This window comes from Onychomys torridus, chromosome 14, assembly GCF_903995425.1.
Source record: "Onychomys torridus chromosome 14, mOncTor1.1, whole genome shotgun sequence".
NCBI classification, from domain to species: domain Eukaryota; kingdom Metazoa; phylum Chordata; class Mammalia; order Rodentia; family Cricetidae; genus Onychomys; species Onychomys torridus.
Window position 1 is genome coordinate 37,714,086 of NC_050456.1, and position 21,797 is coordinate 37,735,882.

The 21,797-nt window shown below is 45.5% G+C and overlaps 1 protein-coding gene across 1 annotated transcript in view; it reads right to left on the reverse strand.

The window, feature by feature from the left end:
- Window positions 1-10,321, reverse strand: part of Pole2 (DNA polymerase epsilon 2, accessory subunit) — a 30,163-nt gene extending 19,842 nt beyond the window's left edge. The window contains exons 1-5 of the mRNA XM_036206572.1: window positions 10,236-10,321; window positions 8,314-8,414; window positions 6,512-6,587; window positions 5,860-5,937; window positions 5,341-5,434 (exon numbers count right to left, since the gene is read on the reverse strand). Coding sequence (XP_036062465.1) covers window positions 5,341-5,434; window positions 5,860-5,937; window positions 6,512-6,587; window positions 8,314-8,414; window positions 10,236-10,303 — 417 coding nt within the window. The 5' untranslated portion in view covers window positions 10,304-10,321. The remainder of the gene's footprint in view (window positions 1-5,340; window positions 5,435-5,859; window positions 5,938-6,511; window positions 6,588-8,313; window positions 8,415-10,235) is intronic.
- Between the last annotated feature and the right edge of the window lie 11,476 nt (window positions 10,322-21,797).

The window sequence follows — 21,797 nt, forward strand, 5'->3', positions numbered from 1 at the left end:
CCAACCGATACAGAGCTGAGTGTGAGTGTGCACAAGGTGGACTGTTAGATGGGGTACAGCAATCACTTAGGGAATGTCTCTCCTCCCATCAGTGCATGCACTTCGGGCAGGCTGCTGCCCCTTTGCCCTTCTGAAGACAGACAGCCCAGGCCTAAAAGATGAAAGCCGAGACGTGGACTGAAGAAAGGAGGGGCAAGTGCAGCAAGCTGGGCCAATAAGAGATACAGTGAAGACTTCTGCAGGACTACAGGAAAGGAGGGCTCTTTCTGACAGTTGCTATGGCTACTAGTGGCCATTTTTGTTATTCCATAAGGAGAACTTATTTCAAAGCATAATCTTTTTTTTTTTTTTTTTCAAAAAGGATGTACTAAGACCTAAACCTGGCCAACACATCAGGGCCAACATGTCACCCATCTTTTGTCCCCAGCACAGGTGGTGGCAGGGTCTAATAAAAGGATAATTAAAAACAAAAAAAAAGCCGGGCGGTGGTGGCGCACACCTTTAATCCCAGCACTCGGGAGGCAGAGCCAGGCGGATCTCTGTGAGTTCGAGGCCAGCCTGGGCTACCAAGTGAGTTCCAGGAAAGGCACAAAGCTACACAGAGAAACCCTGCCTCGAAAAACCCCCAAAAAAAAAAAGCTGAGACACAAAAAGACAGGTGTCTCGTCATGGTGGACCAGCACCTGGATCCAGCCGGGCTTGAAACCACAGAGCTCTGCCCTTCCTGTCATACAGGCCACACTAACACAGTTGCTCTTTGGTTTTCGTCACCGTGAGCTTCTCACGATCTTAAGACCGCTTACAGAAGAGTTGGGGATGTGTACAGTGATTGCTCAGCACTCACACAGCTCTGGGTTCCTTCCCTCGCACCACAGAAAAGCTGGCCACACGGGGACATGCCTGGATCTCTTGAGGCAGAAGCAGGAGGCTCAAAAGCTCAAGTACATAGTGAGTTTGGGGCTAGCCTGAGACCCTCTCTGAAAAATATTCTGAAGCTGAAAAATGACAGATTCAAATGTATTTCCAGGGAAGTAAACACAATGAAAATGTGAACGGGCTCCACTCATCTCCTGTGTCCCACAATCGAGGAGCATGAAAGGCAGGGCCAAGTGACAGTACCGTAGACCGAAACAGACGAGAAGGGTCGGGGATGGTTGTCCATGCCCCTAACATCAACACTCAGGACACCGAGGCAGGAAGGTCTGGAGTTAGTGTGAGGTCAACTGAGGCTACAGTGAACCTCAGGCCAATGTTACACCACAAAAGCATATCTCAGGCACACAAACAAGAGAGAGAGAGAGAGAGAGAGAGAGAGAGAGGGGCTGACAGTTAATATATTGGTAAAAGCACTATGACAAATGTTGCAGAGTTAAAAATAAAACAAAAAACAAGGAACCTGTGGTATGGGAAGAGGGTGGAGCAGGATGAATGCAAGGCAAGGACATTGAGTAAGTTACACAGAGGACACACTGCTCAACAGGCTTGAACAAGGAACAAACTGCATCCAACCGGAGATCGAGAAAGGCTTCAAATGGCAAGACGTTTCTAGTTCATGGGCCGGCAGAATTAATACTGTGAAAATGGTTATGTTACCAAAAACAACCTATAGATTCAATATAATCCCCATCAAAACTCCAATGGCATTCTGCATAGAAACAGAAAAAATAAATAAATAAAACCTATGATTGTTACGAAAGCACAAAAACTCTGACTAGCAAAAGCAATCCTGAGCAAGAACAGTACTGAAGGTGTCACCACAACCGCGTTCAAACTATGCTACAGAGCTATAGTGACAAAAGCTGCATGGCATCGCGTCAAAAACAGATCAGTGCAACAGAACTTGGGATCCAGAAATAAACCATGCCACTACAGACACCTAATTTTCAAAAGGTGCCAGAAATATACCTTGGAGAAATGAAGCCTCTCTGACAAATGGTGCTGGGAAACTGGGTGTCCACAGAGAGAATGAAACCGATTCATCTCTCTCATCTCATACAAAGGTCAGTTCACAGCGGATCAAAGACCTTAATCTAAGAACCAAGCCTTTGAAACTACTACGGGGAAACAGAGAAAACACTTCTAGACATAGACAGAGGCAACAACTTTCTGAATAGGACATCTGTAGCTCAGGGTATAATAACCAGATCTAAGAAATGGGACTGCATCAAAATAAAAGGCTTTGGCAGGGGCTTGGGAGATGGCCCAGTGAGCATGCAGCTGCAGAAGCAAGGAGACCCGAGTTCAGATCCCCAGGCACCCACCTGAAAAGCTCAGCGTGGCTGTGCACACCTCGAACCCCAACACTGGGGATGTGGATAATGGAGTCAGGGAGACCACTGGGACATGCTGGCCACCACCCCAGCTGAAAAGCAGCAAGCTCCAGGTTCAGAGACACTGAACAGAGAATAAGACAGAGTGACAGAGGAGGATACTGAATATTCCCACTGGGTTCTGTACTTAAGTGCATGGGTACACACCCTACGAATGTCCATACATGTATACAACACACACGCACACGCACACGCGCACGCGCACACACACACACACACACACCAGTAATGCAAGTCAAGAGCTGGCAAGATGGCCAGGTGGGTAGAGGCACCTGCAGCTCAGGCCCGACAACCTGAGTTCAATCCCCAGAACCCATGGAAAGGTGGGAGGGAGAACCTGCTTCAAAGAGTTGTCTATGGCTTCCACAAAAGGGCCATGACACATGTGCTCCCCCAAACATCATATACACACATATATCAATAAATAAAAAAATTCAAAAGAAGAAAGGTAAAACTATACTCAGGTTGTATCTCACCCCAGACAGATTAGCTATCAAGAAAACAACAGGGAAGGAGAAATGACCTCACGGTTCAGAGTGCTTCCTGTTCTTCCAGAGGACCCGAGTTCGGGCCCCGGCACTCACACAGGCGGCTTACAACTTCCTCTAACACCTGCTCCAGGAGACCCAACACCATCTTCTGGCCTGAGAGTATGTGCATACATGTGGCAGACACCCACAGAGAGAGACACACATACACATAAGTAAAACTCTTTTAAAGAAGAAAACAACCAATTTTAGTGATGATGCCGCATGGGAGGAGGGGAGTGTCCATCAATCCAGCAACTGTGGAAATCAGTGTAGAAGCTTGACAAAAGTAAGCTAGCACAGGCTGGAGCTGGAGCTCAGTGTGAAAGCATGCTGCGCTCGGTGCATGCTGGGTTTGCTACACACACACACACACTCAGATGATCATGCTGTGTGACTCCCACTGGGTTGAGTATACACTGGAAGGAAGCCAAGTCAGCATGCACACACAATGGAATATTATTCAGCCACAAAGAACAAATTCATCTTCAGGAGAGTGGACAGAGCTGGATGGCGACCATCCTATGCAAAAGAAACCAGATCAAAAAGGCCGAGTTACTGTTTACTCACATGCAGAATCTAGACTAAAAATGACATGAGAGTAGACAAGGGACCACGAAAGGGAAGGATGGGAGAGAATGACAGGGGACAAATACGATCTAAGTACATATCATATGAAACCCAACATTTCATAAAGTCATTAAGAAAGAAGAAAAGCTTCGAGAAGGCGGGATCTGAGAGGGCCTTCCAAAACTGGGAATCTCACAGCGGGTTTCAGAAGAGGGAAGCACAGCCCAGCTTAGGCAAAGTTTCAGAAATGACAGGAGGAAAGTACAGGCCAGGCCAACGGCGTGGGATGCAACGCCGCCTACTCAACAGACTTCCGCGCAAAACCATGACAGGGTCAGCAGAGCTGCAGCTCAGGCTGAGGAGCCTGAGGAGCCGGATGGAAGCGGCTGAGGACAGGCATCCTCTGACCTCACCTCTTCCACCTCATTCTCACACCTGCTATGCCTGCTACAGCCCCACCCCCCAGCCCCGTGCTCTAGCCACCAGGCACCATCGCAGCCCGCCCCTGACCCTGACCCTGACCCCCTCTGACCTCTTGCCTTTCTTCTTCCGCCCTCCTTTCCCAGCGGGGGTTGGGGGGGCGGCGGGGGGGACAGGGACAGGGACAGGGACGGGGACGGGGACGGGGAGGGGGGGGGAGACACGACAGGAAGGCCTTCTCACACCCTAGGGCTTCACTCACCACAGATGCCTCCTAAACCCTTCTCAGCAATCTAGCCCTTGCCTCACGCCCGGATCTGCATTTATAGATCTCCTCCCTAACTCTGATGCTTGAAACAGAATCTGACAGAATCCCCACAATAAACTTTCCTTGTGTTAACGGATTAGCAGTATCCCGTTACACTCTGAGGTTCAAAACCCTGCTCATCTTTTTTTGTGTTGCTGGGCATTGATCCTAGGGTCTCATACATGCTAGGCAAGCCCTGTACCACTGAGCTCTATATCCATAGGCTTTCTTGCTTTGTCCTTTGACACAGGGTCTCGTTAGGTTGCCCAGGCTACTACTGAACTCACTCTGTAGTTTACGTAGACTTTGAACTTGTAATCCTCCTGCTTCAGCCCCTACCCCATGTAGCTGGGACTGTAGGCACCTCACTTCCACACTACCCTCCCTTGCTCACCATTTCCTGTCCAAAGTCCATTTTCCCTTGCTCGGTCCTTGTCCAGTGTTACCGTGCATGTCCACAAGGACCACGTGAAACGCCAGTGTCCGTGAAGCCCTCCTCGGTTCTGCTGAATACACTAGGCATCTTTTGGAGGACATAATAAAGTTCTACTTTCCTTGAAGGGAATATAGTAGGCTTTGGACAAATCAGACAGGCTAGGTCTGAATCCTATCCCAACTCTCTACACGTGACCTTTGGCAAAGTCAGGAAACCTCCCCAGCCTTCAGTTCCTCACCTGTGAAACAGGAATAACGCTAGCTAGCACTCACGAATCTCCTCCTGTGAGTGGGCCAAATGAGGTAAATAATGTATGCAAAGCACTAAACAGTACTTGACATCTCCATATCAGGTATCAAGTGCTGGCCACTCTCTTTCACATCATTATTAAAGGGAAATGTACCCCATATCTCTGTGTTCTCAATAGGATGTCAATCAGAGAGCTCATCAAAGGTCAACAGAATGACCTTTTTTGTGTTGTTGTTGTTGTTGTTGTTGTTGTTTTGGACAGGGTCCTACTATAAAGCCCCAGTGGTCTGGAAATCTCTGTGTATACCAGACTGGCCTCAAGCTTGCAGCAATCCTCCTGCCTCTGCAATCTCAAGTACTGGAATTATGAACATGAACCACCAAACCCAGCCTTGAATAACCAACTTTAATCCACGAAACTGCATCCTTTAAATATCCCTGAGATTTCCCAAAGCTCTTTTTTCTCTCCAATTTATTGTTGTTCCTCCACTCCCAACATACCTGGTGTAAAATAGTGTATCGTTCACGATACAGCTCAGCTTTATCTCTTGCTGTTCCAAATAAGGTTGGTGCAGCATGATTAGTCATTGATAGACTAGAAAAAAAGGGATGTCATTTAAATATATACATATATATACACACTTACATACGCAATATACAAACATACACACACACACAAAATATTAACACAAAGGTCAACCAAAAGTCAAACATAAAACTGTACACTTTGTTAAAAATTAACAACTGAAATTAATTTAATCAATAAACAGAAAGATGGCCCAGCAGATAAGAGCACTTCTTGCTCTTGCAGAGGTCCTAAGTTCAATTCCCAGTACCCACATGGAAGCTGAAAACTGTCTGTAGCTCCAGTTTCAGGAGATCCAGCACCCTCTTCTGAACTCCACGGACACCAGGCACACATATGGTACATACTCATACATTCAGGCAAAACACTCATACATGTAAAATAAATAAATCTTTAAAAAATTTAAATCAATAAATGATACACGGTATACTTACGGAAGAAATTTTTTTCTTTCTGAATTGTACAAAAAATGTGGAATATCAAAAGCTCCAATGATATTGAAAATATGCTCTCTGAAAAGCAACCCATAAAACACAGATCCAACTTATTAAAATGCAAGTATTATAGATCAACACTAATAATTCACATTATAATCTTTTGCATATCATCTTTTGTACATTTTCTTCAAGCCATGTACCAACTTTTTTATAGTGTCACAAATAAGAGGATAAAGTTTTTAGCCTGTACATTCTACTTTCAAGAGCTACGAAGGTCACAGGTGTGATAGTGCTCCCCATAACCCATGCACTAGGAAGGCAGGGCCTAGGCTATATAGTGAGACCTGTCTTAAACAGACCACCAAACGGTAAATTACACTTTTGATGTTAAATCATTCACAGCACATAGACTATTAAATAGATTGGGAACACACCATGTCAGTAATAAACCAATACTATACTCTCACTAGGAAAAAAATAGTAAAGACAAATTATTTCGTAGTAAAATGTATAATGTGGACTATCAGTTCAGGTAAACAAATAAGGGCAGCTTCTACTGTAGAGCTAATTGTTTTGATCACGAATTGTTTTTCCATGAAAAGAAGCACCGAGGAACCGTCCCACAGGAAAATGTAGTTTTACCACATACATGGTCTCGTCCACAGACTGGCTGCACTCCCGGACCGCCGCTTCCACTACGGATCGTTCGATCATGTTTGATGACACTGAGAAAGGAAATTCAAAGTCCAAATTTCAAACAGGGATGGAGACTCAGGGAAGGTAGCGCCTACCTAGAAGCCTAGCACTTGGGAATCAGAAGCAAGAGGAGCAGGAGTTCAAGGCTATTCTGGGCCACATAGGGAATCTGAGACCAACCTGGGCTACATGAGACCCTGGCTACAGTAGTACACAGCAGGAATCAGAGCACTTCTGAGGCGCGCGCGCACACAAACACACACACACACACACACACACACACACACACACACACACACACAAACACACACACACATCCCAACCCTCAATAGACCCATTTCTTATTGACGGTAGAGCAACTTTGAATATCAGCCCAAGAACACAGCTAAAACAGTTTAGAAAGCAACACAAACTTAGGCCTGATCAGAAAGTGAGTTTCCTTGATCACTCTGTTTTCAGGCAAAATACCATATGCCATTAGCTATTAATATATGATTAGGAGGTGTGGCTTTGTTGGAGTGGGTATGGCCTTGTTGGAGGAAGTGTGTCACTGTGGGGGCGGGCTTTGAGGTTTCCTATGCTCAGGATACCCACATAGTGAGTCAGTCGACTTCCTGTTGCCTGAAAGATGTAGGACACTCAGCTATACCTCAAGCACCACATCTGCCTGCATGCCACCATGCTCCCTACCATGATGATAATGGACTGAACCTCTAAACTGTAAGAGAGTCCCTTCAGTGAAATATTTTCCTTATAAAAGTTGCCATATGGGGGCTGGAGAGATGGCTTCAGTGGTTGAGAGCACCGGCTGCTCTTCCAGAGGATCCGGGTTCAATTCCCAGCACCCATACGGCAGCTCATACCTGTAAGAAACTCCAGTTCCAGGGGACCTGACACCCTCACATAGACACACACGCAGGCAAAACACCAATGCACATAAAATAAAGAGTTGCCATGGACATAGTATCTCTTCACAGAAGCAACAGAAACCTTAACTAAGACATAGAGTGTGTTTAAAATCCTGCCTTTAGAAGCAAAGAGAAAACAAATTCTTTTCCTGTATTAAGTAGAAAGAGACAAGCGGGGTAAAATTTCTATCCTGTGGGCAGTAGAAGCATTGGAGCGTCTCTCCTTTTTCAGCTGGTGTCTCTGGTAGCCGATGAGTATTTAACCCAACAGACCAGGCAAGTTAGGCCTTCTCACTTTTCTCCCCGCCCCAAACATTTAGGAGTATCTAACTTGGTAAGACACAGTCACAGGTGTGCAGAGAGAAATAGTGACCATTGAGGATCAGATCAGTGACATGATTGACCACAGAACTCTGAAGACATGAGTTTGGTCCTCAGACCCACATGGGAGAAGGAGAGAACCCACTCCAAAGTTGCCCTCTGATCTCCACATACGTACTGTGGCATAGGTGCACGCACACACATGCAAAATAATAATAATAATAATAATGATAATAATAATAATAATAAATTCTTTGAAAGACAAGATCAAATTCAAGAGTTAAACACAGAAAAGAGGCAATGGTAATTCCACCTCCCCAAGGGGATTAGAAACTACAAAAGGGCCCTTAAGGAATAGAACATCCTGAGGTCACAACTGAACTAGCCCTTTGGGAAAAGATACTATGATGTGTATACCTCAGAACTCTGGAAAATCTTAGTCAATGGAGCCTCAGTTTCCATTTCAACCGAAATCCGAGGGCACAAAGCTATGGCGATCTAGGCATCCTCAGCAAAGGTTACTTACAGGGCTGCTTTTCAACTGCATCGATGATCTTTTCCAGGGTCTCTTCAAGCTCTAGTTCAGTGACAGACTGAAGAGCTTCAGTGAGGAACTTGGTGGCTTCACTAGTGAGAGAAAGAAGAGGCCAAGAATTCCCAGCATTCAGAAGCTGCCCACTCATTCCTCCCTTCCAGGGGTTCTCATTTTGCCTACAGTTTCTGAACAAAACTATCCTTCTACCCTGGCTAAAAAAACTAGTTTTGTTGTTTTGTTTTTTGTTTGGGGTTTTGTTTTGTTTCTTTGTGTAGCCCTGGCTGTCCTGGAACTCACTCTGTAAACCAGGCTGGTCTTGAACTCACAAGAGGTCTGCCTGCCTCTGCCTCCCAAGTGCTGGGATTAAAGGCGTGCGCCACCACTGCCTAATAAAACTGTTTTGGGGGTTGGAGATTTAGCTCAGTGGTAGAGTGTTTGCCTAGCAAGCACAAGGCCCTGGGTTCGATCCTCAGCTTCAAATAAACAAAAAACAAAAACAAAAAACTGTTTTGTTTGGTGGTAGTGGTCGTAACAAACTGTTATTTAAACCTTATAAAACTCAAGCTTTATAAAAAGCCAACGTAACTAAAACCTCAGCTCTCCCTCTAAAGCCTGAAGTATCAAGGCTTGAAACTGCTAATTCAAAAATAAGCAAACAATTAAAATAACAACAAATCTCTGCAAGCAGATCATGCTAAAATACCTTTAAAAAAAAAAAAAATCTCAATGAACTGGATAGCCTGGACATCTGAGATAAACTCATGCTGACAGGAGTGTATGAGACCCAAAGCGGAAACCCGAACTCTAGTCTTATCTGCATTCCTGGCCCACCGACAATGTAGGCTAAAACGTGGGTGCAGTTTTAGTCTCTAAACCATATGGTAATCCGCTACACAGCAATAGATAACACACTATTGTCTCACAGTAAAGCTCCATGGTGGTTAATTCTACTCACAGTGTTTGAAACTAAAGCATTTGAATGTATGTCTTGCTGTATCGTTTATGAGCTTCCAACAGCTTAATAATAGTTCATTTTTAGTGAAAAGAAAGAAGAGTTGGTTAATTGATCAATTACTCCTCTTTTCAAATGTAAGAAATTAATGGAACTAAATCCATCACTTTCCCCCAGGTTGACCCTTGGACACTACTAGACAAAACGTAAAGTTAAAAGTTCCACCAAGCTCACGGTTATGAAAACAAAACAAAAAAAAAATTGGATGACTCAAAAATGTATACCTAGTGTTGGCATTCTGGCCCAGCCCCTTGGGGACCGGATACACAAGCTCAGCATATACTTAAAACGTGTATTAGAAAATGTAAAAATAATATAATTACGCGAGCTCTTGGAGATGTTCATTTTACAGGACTAAAAATGGCACACTATAGCCAGGAAAGCTGCCTTTTGGGCAAATTGTAAACTAGGAAATCTACCCCCCCAAAAAAAAAAAAAAAAACCCAAAACCAAAAAACACGTTTAAAATCTATCCGGTTTTTAATTCTCCAGGCAATGATGAGAATCCAAAACGGAGACGGCTGGGTGGGTGGGAAGCTCACAGTCTGCAACATAAATCGCCACCAGACAGGCAGACGGATTTCCCCAGGTCTCTCTCCTTTGACGTGTCTCTCTGTAATTTCCCGAAGTAACACTGTAACGATTTGCATCCCGCAGAGGCGGGTACCTCCGGGGATCTGAGGACCTTAAACCTGGCATCTTCCCGGGCTCAGGAGGGCCCGGCGGCGCAGCTCCGCCCAGCCTGGAAGTAACATTTGCACCCCGCGCGAGCGTCGCGGAAACCCGGGGAGGCTCTGCAGCCTCCAAGGCGCCCGGCCGACCTCTCCTCTTACAACGCAATAATCTAAGGGTCTCTGCACGCCCGGGGCACTGCGGCGGGACAGGCTGCCTCGCGACTCACCCTCTGAGCAGCAAGCCGCGAAGCTTGAAAGCTGAGACCGCGCGGCTCCGCAGCCGCTCCGGCGCCATGTTCGCGATTTGGCGCCACCGCCGGGACCACGCCCCTCCTGCACTGGACACGCCCCTTGCCCCGCCCTCGTCGGCGCGCCCCGCCCCCAGATTCTTGGACTAGTGAGCTGGGTTTTTGTCTCTACACACAGCAAGAGCCCTGGGAATCTCAGATCCTCATCCTGAAGCAGGAAGCCATGGGCGCGCCCGCCATGCCTGGGGAGTGAAGCAAGAGTGATCTAAATGGATACAAGCTTCCTTTGTCCCAAGTCCATTTTTAAAATACTCAGCTCCGTCACATTCAGCTACCCTCTCTACCTTCCACCTTCTCTGACTCTGTCCAAGCTTCCTGCACCGAGGATCTTTCCCTTCCAAGGCTATGAGAGGTGCAGGGCAGTCCTGTTTACCGGTTCTACACAAGCCCTGGGAAATATTGTGTCTTCACTGTTTCCCCCAGTAGGTACTCTCTCCACCAGCCCCATCCAACCAACATTTTAGTTGAAGGCCTTTTGACAATGCGCTGTCATTAGCAATTTAAATGTATTAATGGATGTGTTTCACACATTAATTAGCAGTGTCCCACTTTTTCCACGACAGACTTTTTTTTTACAGATGGATAAACAAACCAAAGATTATAAAAGGCTGGCTTGAGGTGAACCCTCCAAACAAATGACTCAGTAAGGACATATTTTACAATGTTTGTTCTTGCTGAGTGTGGTGGCACACGCCTTTATCCCAGGACTCAGACGGCAGAGGCAGGCACATTTCTGTGAGTTCTGGGGCAACTTGTTCTATCTACAGAGTGAGTTCCAGGCCAGTCAACGATACACATTGAGACCTTATATAAAAAATAAATAAGTAATAAAATGCTTGCCCCGGCAAAATAAATAAACCATGGAGTGCTTATAAGTGAGCATGCAACTTTATGGGACACAAGGACATGCTGGGCATGACGTCACAGGTCAGTAATTCTAGCACTAAGAAGAAGATGGGTTTTTTGTTTTTGTTTTTGTTTTTTGTTTTTCGAGACAGGGTTTCTCTGTAGCTTTTGGAGCCTGTCCTAGACTAGCTCTGTAGACCAGGCTGGCCTCCAACTCACAGAGATCCACCTGGCTCTGTCTCCCGAGTGCTGGGATTACAGGCGTGTGCCACCACCTCCTGGCTAAGAAGATGATGTAAGGATCAGGAGTTAAAGGCCAGCGTCAATGTCATAGCAAGTTCAAAGCAAGCCTAGGATACATGAGACTTAGTAAGAGGAGGGAGGCAAATAAGCAAAAACATGAAAATGATTTCTAAGGAGGTGTATGCATGCAATTATCTCTGGGGCATTTAGTTAAGATCTTTTCTTTAAGGGTGCTGGAGAGATGGCTCAGCAGTTAAGAGCATCGATGTTCTTCCAGAGGTTCTGAGTTCAATTTCCAGCAACCACAGAGTAGCTCACAACCATCTGGTGTCCTATTCTGGTGTGCAGGCATACATGCAGAGCACTGTATATATAATAAATAAATAAATCTTTTTAAAAATATTTTCTTAGAAAGCATATGTATATTTGCTTGATTTTACTTTTTTTTTCTGGTTTTTTGAGACAGGGTTTCCCTGTGTAGCTTTGCACCTTTCCTGGAACTCACTTGGTAGATCAGGCTGGGCTTGAACTCACAGAGATCCGCCTGGCTCTGCCTCCCGAGTGCTGGGATTAAAGGCATGCACCACCACTGCCCGGCTTGATTTTACATTTTAAAACTTTTAGCCAGGTGGTGGTGCATGCCTTTAATGCCAGGGAGGCAGAGGCAGGCAGATAGATCTCTGTGAGTTCAAGGCCAGCCTGGGCTACAGAACCAAGGCTACACAGATAAAGCCTAGTCTTGAAAAACAAAAGAACAAAAACAAAACAAAACAAAACTTCGAAAAGTTAAACGAGGCAAAAAGTGAGAGATCTCAGCTGTGGTGCTTTGAAAGAGAAATGTCTCCCATGGGCTCAGGCATGGGAACACTTGATTCCAGTTGATGGCGCTGTGTGGGGAGGGTTAGGTGGTGAGGCCTTGCTGAAGGAGGTGTGTCCCTAGGCTTTGAGACCATGTAGCTTCATCCTACTTCTGGTTCTCTTTCTCTCTGTGCTTGCCTTTGGAAGCTCTCAGCTTCCTGTTTCTGCCATTGTTGTCCTGCCTCCTTGCCTTGACTCAGTGGATAAAAGTGGTTGTTGACCTCGCCGGGCGGTGATGGCGCACGCCTTTAATCCCAGCACTCGGGAGGCAGAGGCAGGCGGATCTCTGTGAGTTCGAGGCCAGCCTGGTCTACAGAATGAGATCCAGGAAAGGTGCAAAGCTACACAGGCAAACCTGTCTCGAAAAACAGAAAAAAAAAAAAAAAAAAGCTCCCAGTGGTAGAGTGCTTGCCTAGCAAGCGCAAGGCCCTGGGTTCGATCCTCAGCTCCACAAAAAAAAAAAAAAAAAAAAAAAAAAAAAAAAAAAGTGGTCGCTTTGCAAGCCTGAGGACCTGAGTTCTAATCCACGGAGCCTACATAAATCCAGGTGTGGTGGTGAGAGTGTGTAATCCCAGCATTCCTGCAGCCAGATAGGAGGTGGAGACAGTAGGATCGCCGGAAGCTGGTGGGCCAGCAACAGCGAACAACTGAGACCCTGTTAGAAACGAGGTGAAAGACAAGGGCAGACACTCCGGTTTGTCCTCTGACCTCAACATGCATGCTGTGGTGGCACACTCATGGATGCATACATGGATACATCACACACACACACACACAGACACACACACACACACACACACCTGAAAAATTTAAACTTGTCCTGGGTGGCAATTATGCCCCACCTCTCCCAGAAGTATACTAGATGCCTTTCTCCACTGCAAGAGAACATTCCAGGGGTGAATGTATTATTGGGACACGCCCTGTCCTGTGAAGTGGCCTGTCTAGATGAGGGCTATGACTATCAGTACAGTCTGCTGGGGCTGTACTGAAATCACAAAAACCTTATGAAGTTAGACAGGGTAGAGAGAACTTGCCCTGTCAAGGCCGGAGGGAGGCTGTGAAAAGGCTAGATGGGCCCTGAGAAGAGAGAGCTGCTTACAGGGAGTTGAATGCAGCAGTGGCCGTGCTCTTTTGACAGAACGGTTACTATAAGTGATGGGGTCTCTCTATGTCGTGTTTGACTGTGCTAAGTGTCTTTTCAGTGGTCCTTTAGCATGTGGGTGCCACGACCAACTCACACTCACTGTTAGGAAGGACATTACACCTTCAGAGACCTCCACCAATGTTACCGCCACAGGTTCTACCCCAGGAACAGTAAAGACAGGTTACCAAAGTATAGAGATATGAGATGGTGACCCGGGACCTTGCTTTGTTGTTTGGCCTATTTTTACTAAAAGGGGATCATTATGTAGATGAAGTGATGCAAAACTGAGTCTTTTTCAGATTTAGAAAAGCATCTGAGGGCTAGGGAGATGGCTCAGTTGATAAAGTGCCTGCCCCGTAAACATGAGGACCTGAGTTCAGATCTCTAGCGCCCACATAAAACTTGGGCATGTGTAGTAGGTAGCCATTCCAGCCTTGGCCTGGAAGTTCCAACCCCCATTGAGGCTTCGGTAATGGTCACGCCTACAAGGCGGGGCTGAGGGAGGAAGCTGAAGACCCAGGATCGAGAGGAGAGGCTTCTCTTGGTTCCTGGACACTGGACGATGGAGGTAGACTGAGCAGAGTTCTCCAGAGAACACCGCTGGACTGCGCCATACCTTTGCCAGACCCTGCAACTTATCCCTTCATTTGTAAGTTATCCCACAAAACAAACCTCCCGTTTAACTACGTGGAGTGGCCTTAATAATTTCACCAATAGGCATGGGGTCAGGCAGTGGTGGCACATGCCTTTAATCCCAGTACTGGGGAGGCAGAGGCAGGTGGATTTTTGAGTTCGAGGCCAGCCTGGTCTACAGAGAAAGTTCCAGGACAGCCAGGGCTACACAGAGAAATCCTGTCTTGGGTGGAACAAAAAAAAAAAAAAAAGGTAGACATGGAGTCCTGCCTGTAGTTTTAACACTGGGAATGGGGCAGAGACAGATGGATTCCCAGAACTTTCTGGCCACCCAGTCTAGCCAATTGATGAGCTCTGGGTTCAGTGAGAGGCTGTGTCTCAAAAAATAGGGGGCAGGGCAGTAAAGGAAGATATTCAACATCAACCTTTACACACACACACACACACACACACACACACACACACACACTCTCACGCATATTTGCCCTTACACACTATATACATACAAAATTTTAAAAAGTATTACAGAGAAAGGCATATAAAAGACAAGGTGTACCTAAAGAATGAGTATGAGGGTTGGTGGTGCATGCCTTTAATTCCAGCACTTTGAGGCAGAAGCAGGTGAATTTCTGTGAGTTTGAGGCCAGCCTAGTCTATATAACAGGTTTTAGGACAGCTAGAGCTCCATAACAGAGAGACCCTGTTAAAAAAACCAATTAAAAAAGAGGACAGGAGATCATTCCACATTATGTGCACTGGGCAAGTACAGTTATAAAATTCTTAGGATTATGGCCTGGTTGAAAAAAAAAGTATGACCCTGGACAAAGTTATTTAAAAAATCATAAGGCCGGCGGTGGTGGTGCATGCCTGTAATCCCAGTACTCGGGAGGCAGAGGCAGGCGGATATCTGTGAGTTCGAGGCCAGCCTGGTCTACAGAGCTAGTCCAGGAGAGGCTCCAAAGCTACAGAGAAACCCTGTCTAGAAAAACCAAAAAAAAAAAAAAAAAAGAAAAAAGAAAAAAAAAAAAAAAAAAAGAAAGAAAGAAAAAGAAAATCATAAATAGTCAGAACTTGTGAACGTAAAACAGGTGCAGGGATTTGCAGAGCTCCGAGGCCATTGATCTATATTAATTTTCTTTTTTGTTATTCAAGACAGTGTTTCTCTGCGTACCCCTGACTGTACTTGAACTCACTCTACAGACCAGGCTGGCCTCAAACTCAGAGATCCACTTGACTCTGCCTCCCTAGTGCTGGGATTAAAGGCGTGCGCCACCACTGCCCGGTCCACTGACTTATTTTCATACCCCACTTCACTCGAGTTACCCACCCTTTTAATAACATGATAAAAAAAGGGGGAGGGGTGCCCCGTGGGATCAAGAAAGGCTCAAGAAGCTTTGATTAGGCTAAGATCCTTGTAAAAACAAGCTAAATAGGCGTGTGCCCCATTGCATCAGTGTCCCTTCATGTTAGAAGTTGCCAGGAGCTCAGAGGGTGTGAGCTGGAAGTTATAGCAAAACCAAACTGATTGGTAAGCAAACAGTTTCAATGGGGTTTTGGTCCTGATCATGGGAAGAGGAAAAAGCTGGAATATATTCCTGGGACAGAATTGGGAGTTGTTTTTAAAAGCATTGCAACAGAAGAACTCCATCACAGGTACCTCAGTAATACTAGGGACAGATTGCCAAAGTTCTGGTCAGATTGAAGGCCTTTGAGGCCTCTTTCTTGAGGCCTCAGTGACGACAATGAGGTGTGGTGTCTGCCGGCCCCACCATAAATGCCAATGAGGCTACGCTGGGGCCAGTGTCCTTTCAAGCCAGTGGACCTCCACCAGTAACTGAACCAACAGCCAAGCCAGGAGGGGACCCTCCTTATCCCTGTTAATGCCTGGCATATGAACGACATGGTGAGGGCACCAACAAGAACGGGTGACTGCAGCAATACCAATACAGACAGCTATCATATGCATGGAGAGCAGAGAAGGAAAGAGTAGCCATTGACTAAGAGTAGTATTGTGTCCTTGCTACTGTTCCATTGCTGTGAAGAGACACCAGGACCAAGGCAACTCTTAAAAAGGGAATCGTTTAATTGGGGGCTTGCTTACAGTTTTAGAGTCCACGCTCATCATGGCAGAAAGCTGACAGGCATGGTGCTGGGGAAGCAGCTGAGAGCTTTACATCCTGATCTTTGGGCAGTAGGCAGAGAGAGTGACACTGGTGTCGACTGTTGAAGCCTCAAAGCCCAATTTCCAGTGACACACCTCCAACAAGGCCACGCCTCCTGATCCTTTCCAAACAGTTCAGCTGGGGACTAGGAATTCAAATATGTGAGCCCATGGGGGCCATTGTCATTCAAACCAACACATATTGGACAGTAAAATAGCTCATGAAACTTAGCCTTAGATAATCTTTTTTTTTTTTTTTTTTTTGAGCTGAGGATCAAACCCAGGGCCTTGTGCTTGCTAGGCAAGCGTTCAACCACTGAGCTAAATCCCCAACCCGCCTTAGATAATCTATACAGGCATATTCAGAGATATATTCAGATGGAAAAGAGAAAATTGGCAAGTTCTAGGTTGACTACCTTGGGGGACAACAGAAATGGGAGAAAATATATCACAGATATCAGTATCCTGGCAGCTTTCTGTTTAGTAGCCCATAATTCATTGAGCCTTTACAGAAATCAACAAGCATATGCCCTTTTTAGAATATGGGTCATCTGCTTTCAAGTGTCCTTTGGAACCTACCTGTTGTAGAATATTATTTTAAGATGTATTACTTTTGTTTATGTTGCATTTGTTTAACTCTGTGAAGCTGTGTTACTTTGCCTGTTTAGAACACCTGATTGGTCTAATAAAGAACTGAACAGTCAACAGCAAGGCAGGAGAAAGGATAGGTGGGGCTGGTAGGCAGAGAAAATGTATAGAAGGAGAAATCTGGGAGGAAGAAGGAGTAGCCTGAGAAGGAGGAGAAGTCCAGGAGCCAACCACCCAGCTACACAACCAGACATGGAATAAGAAGGAAAGAAAAGCTATACAGGAATAGAGAAAGATAAAAGTCCAGAGGCAAAAGATAAATGGGATCATTTAAGTTAAGGAAAGCTGGCTAGAAACAAGCCAAGCCAAAGGCCAGGCATTTATAATTAAGAATAAGCCTCCATGTGCAATTTATTTGGGAGCTGGGTGGCGGGCCCCCCAAAATAACAGAAACAAACAACAACACCTGCCCACTAGGTTCCTATAAAGTCTGACCACAGAGAAACCAACATAGGGTAGAAGATAGCTCAGGCCAAGACATTCCCATGAAATGTTTCAGTATGCTGCAAAGTGTCCAAACATGTGAGGCTTGTTCTCAAATTATGTTCATGGCATACGAATGTTATGATGAGGCAAATACATAAATCTACCCATCCTGTATGGGGTTGGCAAGTAAACCATGTAGGACTTAAGCCTGTCAGGAATGTGCTAATATGCCCTTACCTGTGTGGACTGCCACAGATCTCTTGCAAGTGTTTCCATGCAAATAAACATCAAGCAAGGCTATCATTAAGGGTTTCATCCAACTCAACATTGTGTTTAGACACTCCAGAGAATTGACGGTGATGGGGGCACTCCTTTCTCAAATACTGGTGTGCAGAACTGATCTGGAGACAACCAGCTCCAGTGGTACTTCCACCTACCTTACCACCCTACAGGGGCTGGGTTACTAAAACAGCAGTTACAGGAGTTTGAATGAAGATACCCTTCAAGTGTAGGGCACTCCCACAAGCCATGGGATATTAAACATGCAAACAAGAATACCAGAGACAGAAATATAAGGCAGGTGGAGCCCATTTAGTCTGAGGATTTGTAGAGACAGGATGTCCTATTCAGTCTGAGATTTTGTAGAGCTAAGAAGTCTCTAGTGGCTGGCTGCTCTGCTTCTCTGATCTATCAGCTTTCACCCTAATATCTGACTCCGGGTTTTTATTGTTAAGACTAATTAGATTCTCGCATCGAAAGGTGACTTCAACTGAGGAGGAGTTCAACGATGGATGACCCATTCTATAGACAGTATCTTTCCCCCAAGTAATTGCTGTCATTGCCCATTGGGCCCATGAACAAAGGGGCCATGGTGGCAGAGATGGGGTTATGCATGGCCTCAACCACATGGACTTCCACTCATGGCTACAGTTGCTGTTGGGTGCCAGATCTGCCAACAGCAGAGACCAACACTGAGCTTTAGATATGGCACCATTCCTCAGGGTGACCAGTTAACAACTTGGTGGCAGGCTGACTACCTTGGACCACTTTCTCCATGGAAAGGACAACCCTTTGTCTTTCCTGGAGTAGACTCTTATTCTGGTTGTGGATTTGCCTTTCCTGTACATAATGCTTCTGCCAAAACCACCATCCACAGACTCACAGAATGCCTGATCCACCAACATGGCATTCCACACATTATTGCTTCAAACCAAGGAACTCACTTCACAGCCATAGACGTGTAAAACTGGGCCCATGATCATGGGATCCACTGGTCTTACCATGTTCCTCACCATCCTGGAGCAGCTGGCCTGATAGAAAGATGGAATAGTCTTCTGAAGACACAGTTACAGGACCAATTGGGTGGCAGCAGCATGGAGGGTTGGGGCAGGGTTCTCCAGAAGGCAGTATATGCTTTGAATCAGTGTCCAATATGTGGTACAGTTTCTCCCATAGCCAGGATCCACGGGTGCATGGATCAGGGGGTGGAAAGGGGAAACAGTTCCACTCACTGTCACTCCTAGTGACTGACCTACTAGGAAAGTTTTTGCTTCCTGTTCCCACTACCCTAGGTTCTGCTGGCCTAGAAGTTTTGGTTCCAGAGGAGAGAGCACTCCTGCCAGGAACCACAACAAACATTCCATTGAACTAGAAGCTCAGACGTCCCCCTGGTCACTTTGGACTTCTGATGCCTTTAAATTAACAGGCTAGGAAAGGAATAACAGTGTTAGGAGGGGTAATTGATTCCATGGGGAAATTGGATTGCATCTCCAGAATGGAGGTAAGAAAGATTATGTCTGGAGAGCAGGAGATCCTTTAGGGCGTCTCTTGTTGCTACCCTGGCCCTTGATTAAAGTTAATGGAAAACTACCACAGCCTAATCCAGGCAGGGTGACAGAGGGCACAGACCTGTCAGGAATGAAGGTGTGGGTCACTCCTCCAGGAAAAGAGCCAAGGCCTGCTGAGGTGCTTGCCAAGAGTGGAGGAAATATAGAATAGGTGGTAGAGGAAGATAGTTATAAATACCAGCTAAGGCTGTGACCTGTTACATAAACAAAGATGATACTTAACATGAATGTTTCTGTAGTATTTTGGTAACTATGCATTTGCACAGATATTTGTGTTTTCTTTCTTCAATTTCCTTATCATGTGATATAACATCGATTAAAAGAATATCAATGGTTATTGGTATTTAAGTTTGAGATACTAAAAGAATGTCTCTCAAGGGACATTGCCACCTATTCAAAATTTATAATGCATTTTCGGTTGTCTAAGTGGTAGCTATTATACATTAGGTGTAATTATGACCTGGTTAAATACATAATGTGTTTGTGATTGTATGAGGGATAGTTATATAATGTTTAGGTATTATGACCTGGTTATTGTTTTCATTTGGAAATTAATCATGACATAAGGAGATATGATTGTGTATCAGGTTGGCAAGGGGTGGATTGTGATGGCTATTCTTGGTTATCTACTGGACTGTATCTGGAATTAACTAAAATCCAAAAATAGAAGGCATATCTGTGAGGGATTTCTGCTTAATTTGAAGTTGGTAGATCCGCTTTTTTTTTCCCCCAATACAAGGTCTCTCTTTGTAGCCCTGGCTGTCCTAGAACTCACTCTGTAGAACAGACTGGCCTTGTACTCAGATCTGCCTGCCTCTGCCTCCAGAGTGCTGGGATTAAAGACCTTCACCACCACTGTCAGGCTTGGTAGATCCACTTCTAATATGGACTTTGAGTCAGGACGACATTCATCTTTAATCTGGATCCTGAGGTGAGAAGTCACAGCTTTAATCTGGGCTGCGCCTTCTGCTGGAGCCCATGGAGTCCTGCAAGACGGACATGGAAGAAGGAAGCTTTTGCTTTCTGCCTGCTTGCCCTCTCCTTGCCAGCAAATCCATTCCTTTACTGGCATTAGATCCTACTTCTTCAGAATTCTTCAGAATTCCAGCATATAATAAAGACCAGCTGAGACACCCAGACTTGTGGACTGAGTACCTAGTGGATTCTTGGACTTGAGTTCACAGGCAGCCATTGTTGGATTAGCTGGTCTACAGCCCCAAGTCATTTTAATAAATCCCCTTTCTACCTAGAGATTCATTCTATAATTTCTGTTACTCTAGACAGCCCGAATACAGATGGTAATTCTCTACTGCCAAAGATACCACATACCACATGCCTTGGTGGAAGGACATGGAGAAATCAATATGGGACTGAACTGGCCCTTCCTCCTCCTGGCTAGCTTTCCTAGTTCTGGCAGGCACTATGCAAGCTGCTTAAGGGAAAATTGTAACCAATGGTCCCACTTGGCTGGGGATCCTGAAGGTTACAGTATCAACACGTCAGGCCCGATGTGCCCACTGATGAAACTATTATAGGTACAACCAACGTATAGGTACAGTTATTTTCTGATTGGATTCGTGGACCATTCCACAAGAGGGAATTGGTGCCTGGTTCTGTAAACCTGAACAAAAGCCCGGTGGCTGGGGAGACCTTAGACTTTATGAAAAGCTGCTGCTGTTCTTTTGCTAAATGATGTGTGTCTGTCTAACTGCCTTCTAAATATTTGTGTTTATGACCCTCCATAGTGCAGCAGTCATCTTCGGTCAGTGATGCTTCTCTTTTATAACAGGCAACAGTTACTGCAGAGACTCAACTGGTCGAAGTGCTTTTGAATGCCCAGCCCGAATCGAACATCTCTACATCCTATCCAAACCTCGGGGACATCCTTCCTGCAAAAGGAGGTGGAAAGATGGTACGAGGTGGAATGTTGTACAAAAGCTATTAGCATTGTGATTATGCCGTGGGGGAGGGGCTCCCTACCATCAGTGGATTTATAGACAGTTAACAGTTGCAAGGGAAGAGTTCCCACGCTCCCACCCCCCACCTTTTGTAGGCAGTTAACAGTTGCTAGGCAGAGACCATTTATTCAGTGGTATAGCACATGCTCTTGTAACTGTAATTAAACCGAAACTTGAATGGAATTGTTTCTTTTGATCTGTTGAATAGAGGTTTGCTCCTCTCCCAGAAAAAGTTTATACAAGTGGAAAAGCAAGACACAGAGCTGGGTAGACAATAAAGCTTTCTGCTGGGTTAAAGGGAATTGTGCCTTTGTACGCACACACACACACACACACACACACACACTACCACGAAGAAACACTAGAAACTATCACTCAGTGCCTTCTACTGTGATTAGCACGGAAGGAAGAACACGTGAAGGAAAAAGAAAAACATAAGCACCCAGACACTACAAAACAAAAGCAAAAACCTCAGATATGACTTCCGACCTAAAAAAAAAAAAAAAAAAAAAAGTAGTCGGACGTGGCGGTGTTCGCACTCTGGAGGCTGAGGCAGGAGGATTGGCGGAGCACTGAGGGACAAAAGAGCCCGGAGGATGCCTATGTCCATTCGCTGGCTCAGGTGAGGTGAGGTTCATAAACCCAGTACGTGGCACAGGTGCAGGAAAATGAGAAAACTCCCTTCATGGAACTGGAGAGATGGCTTGAGAGGACCCA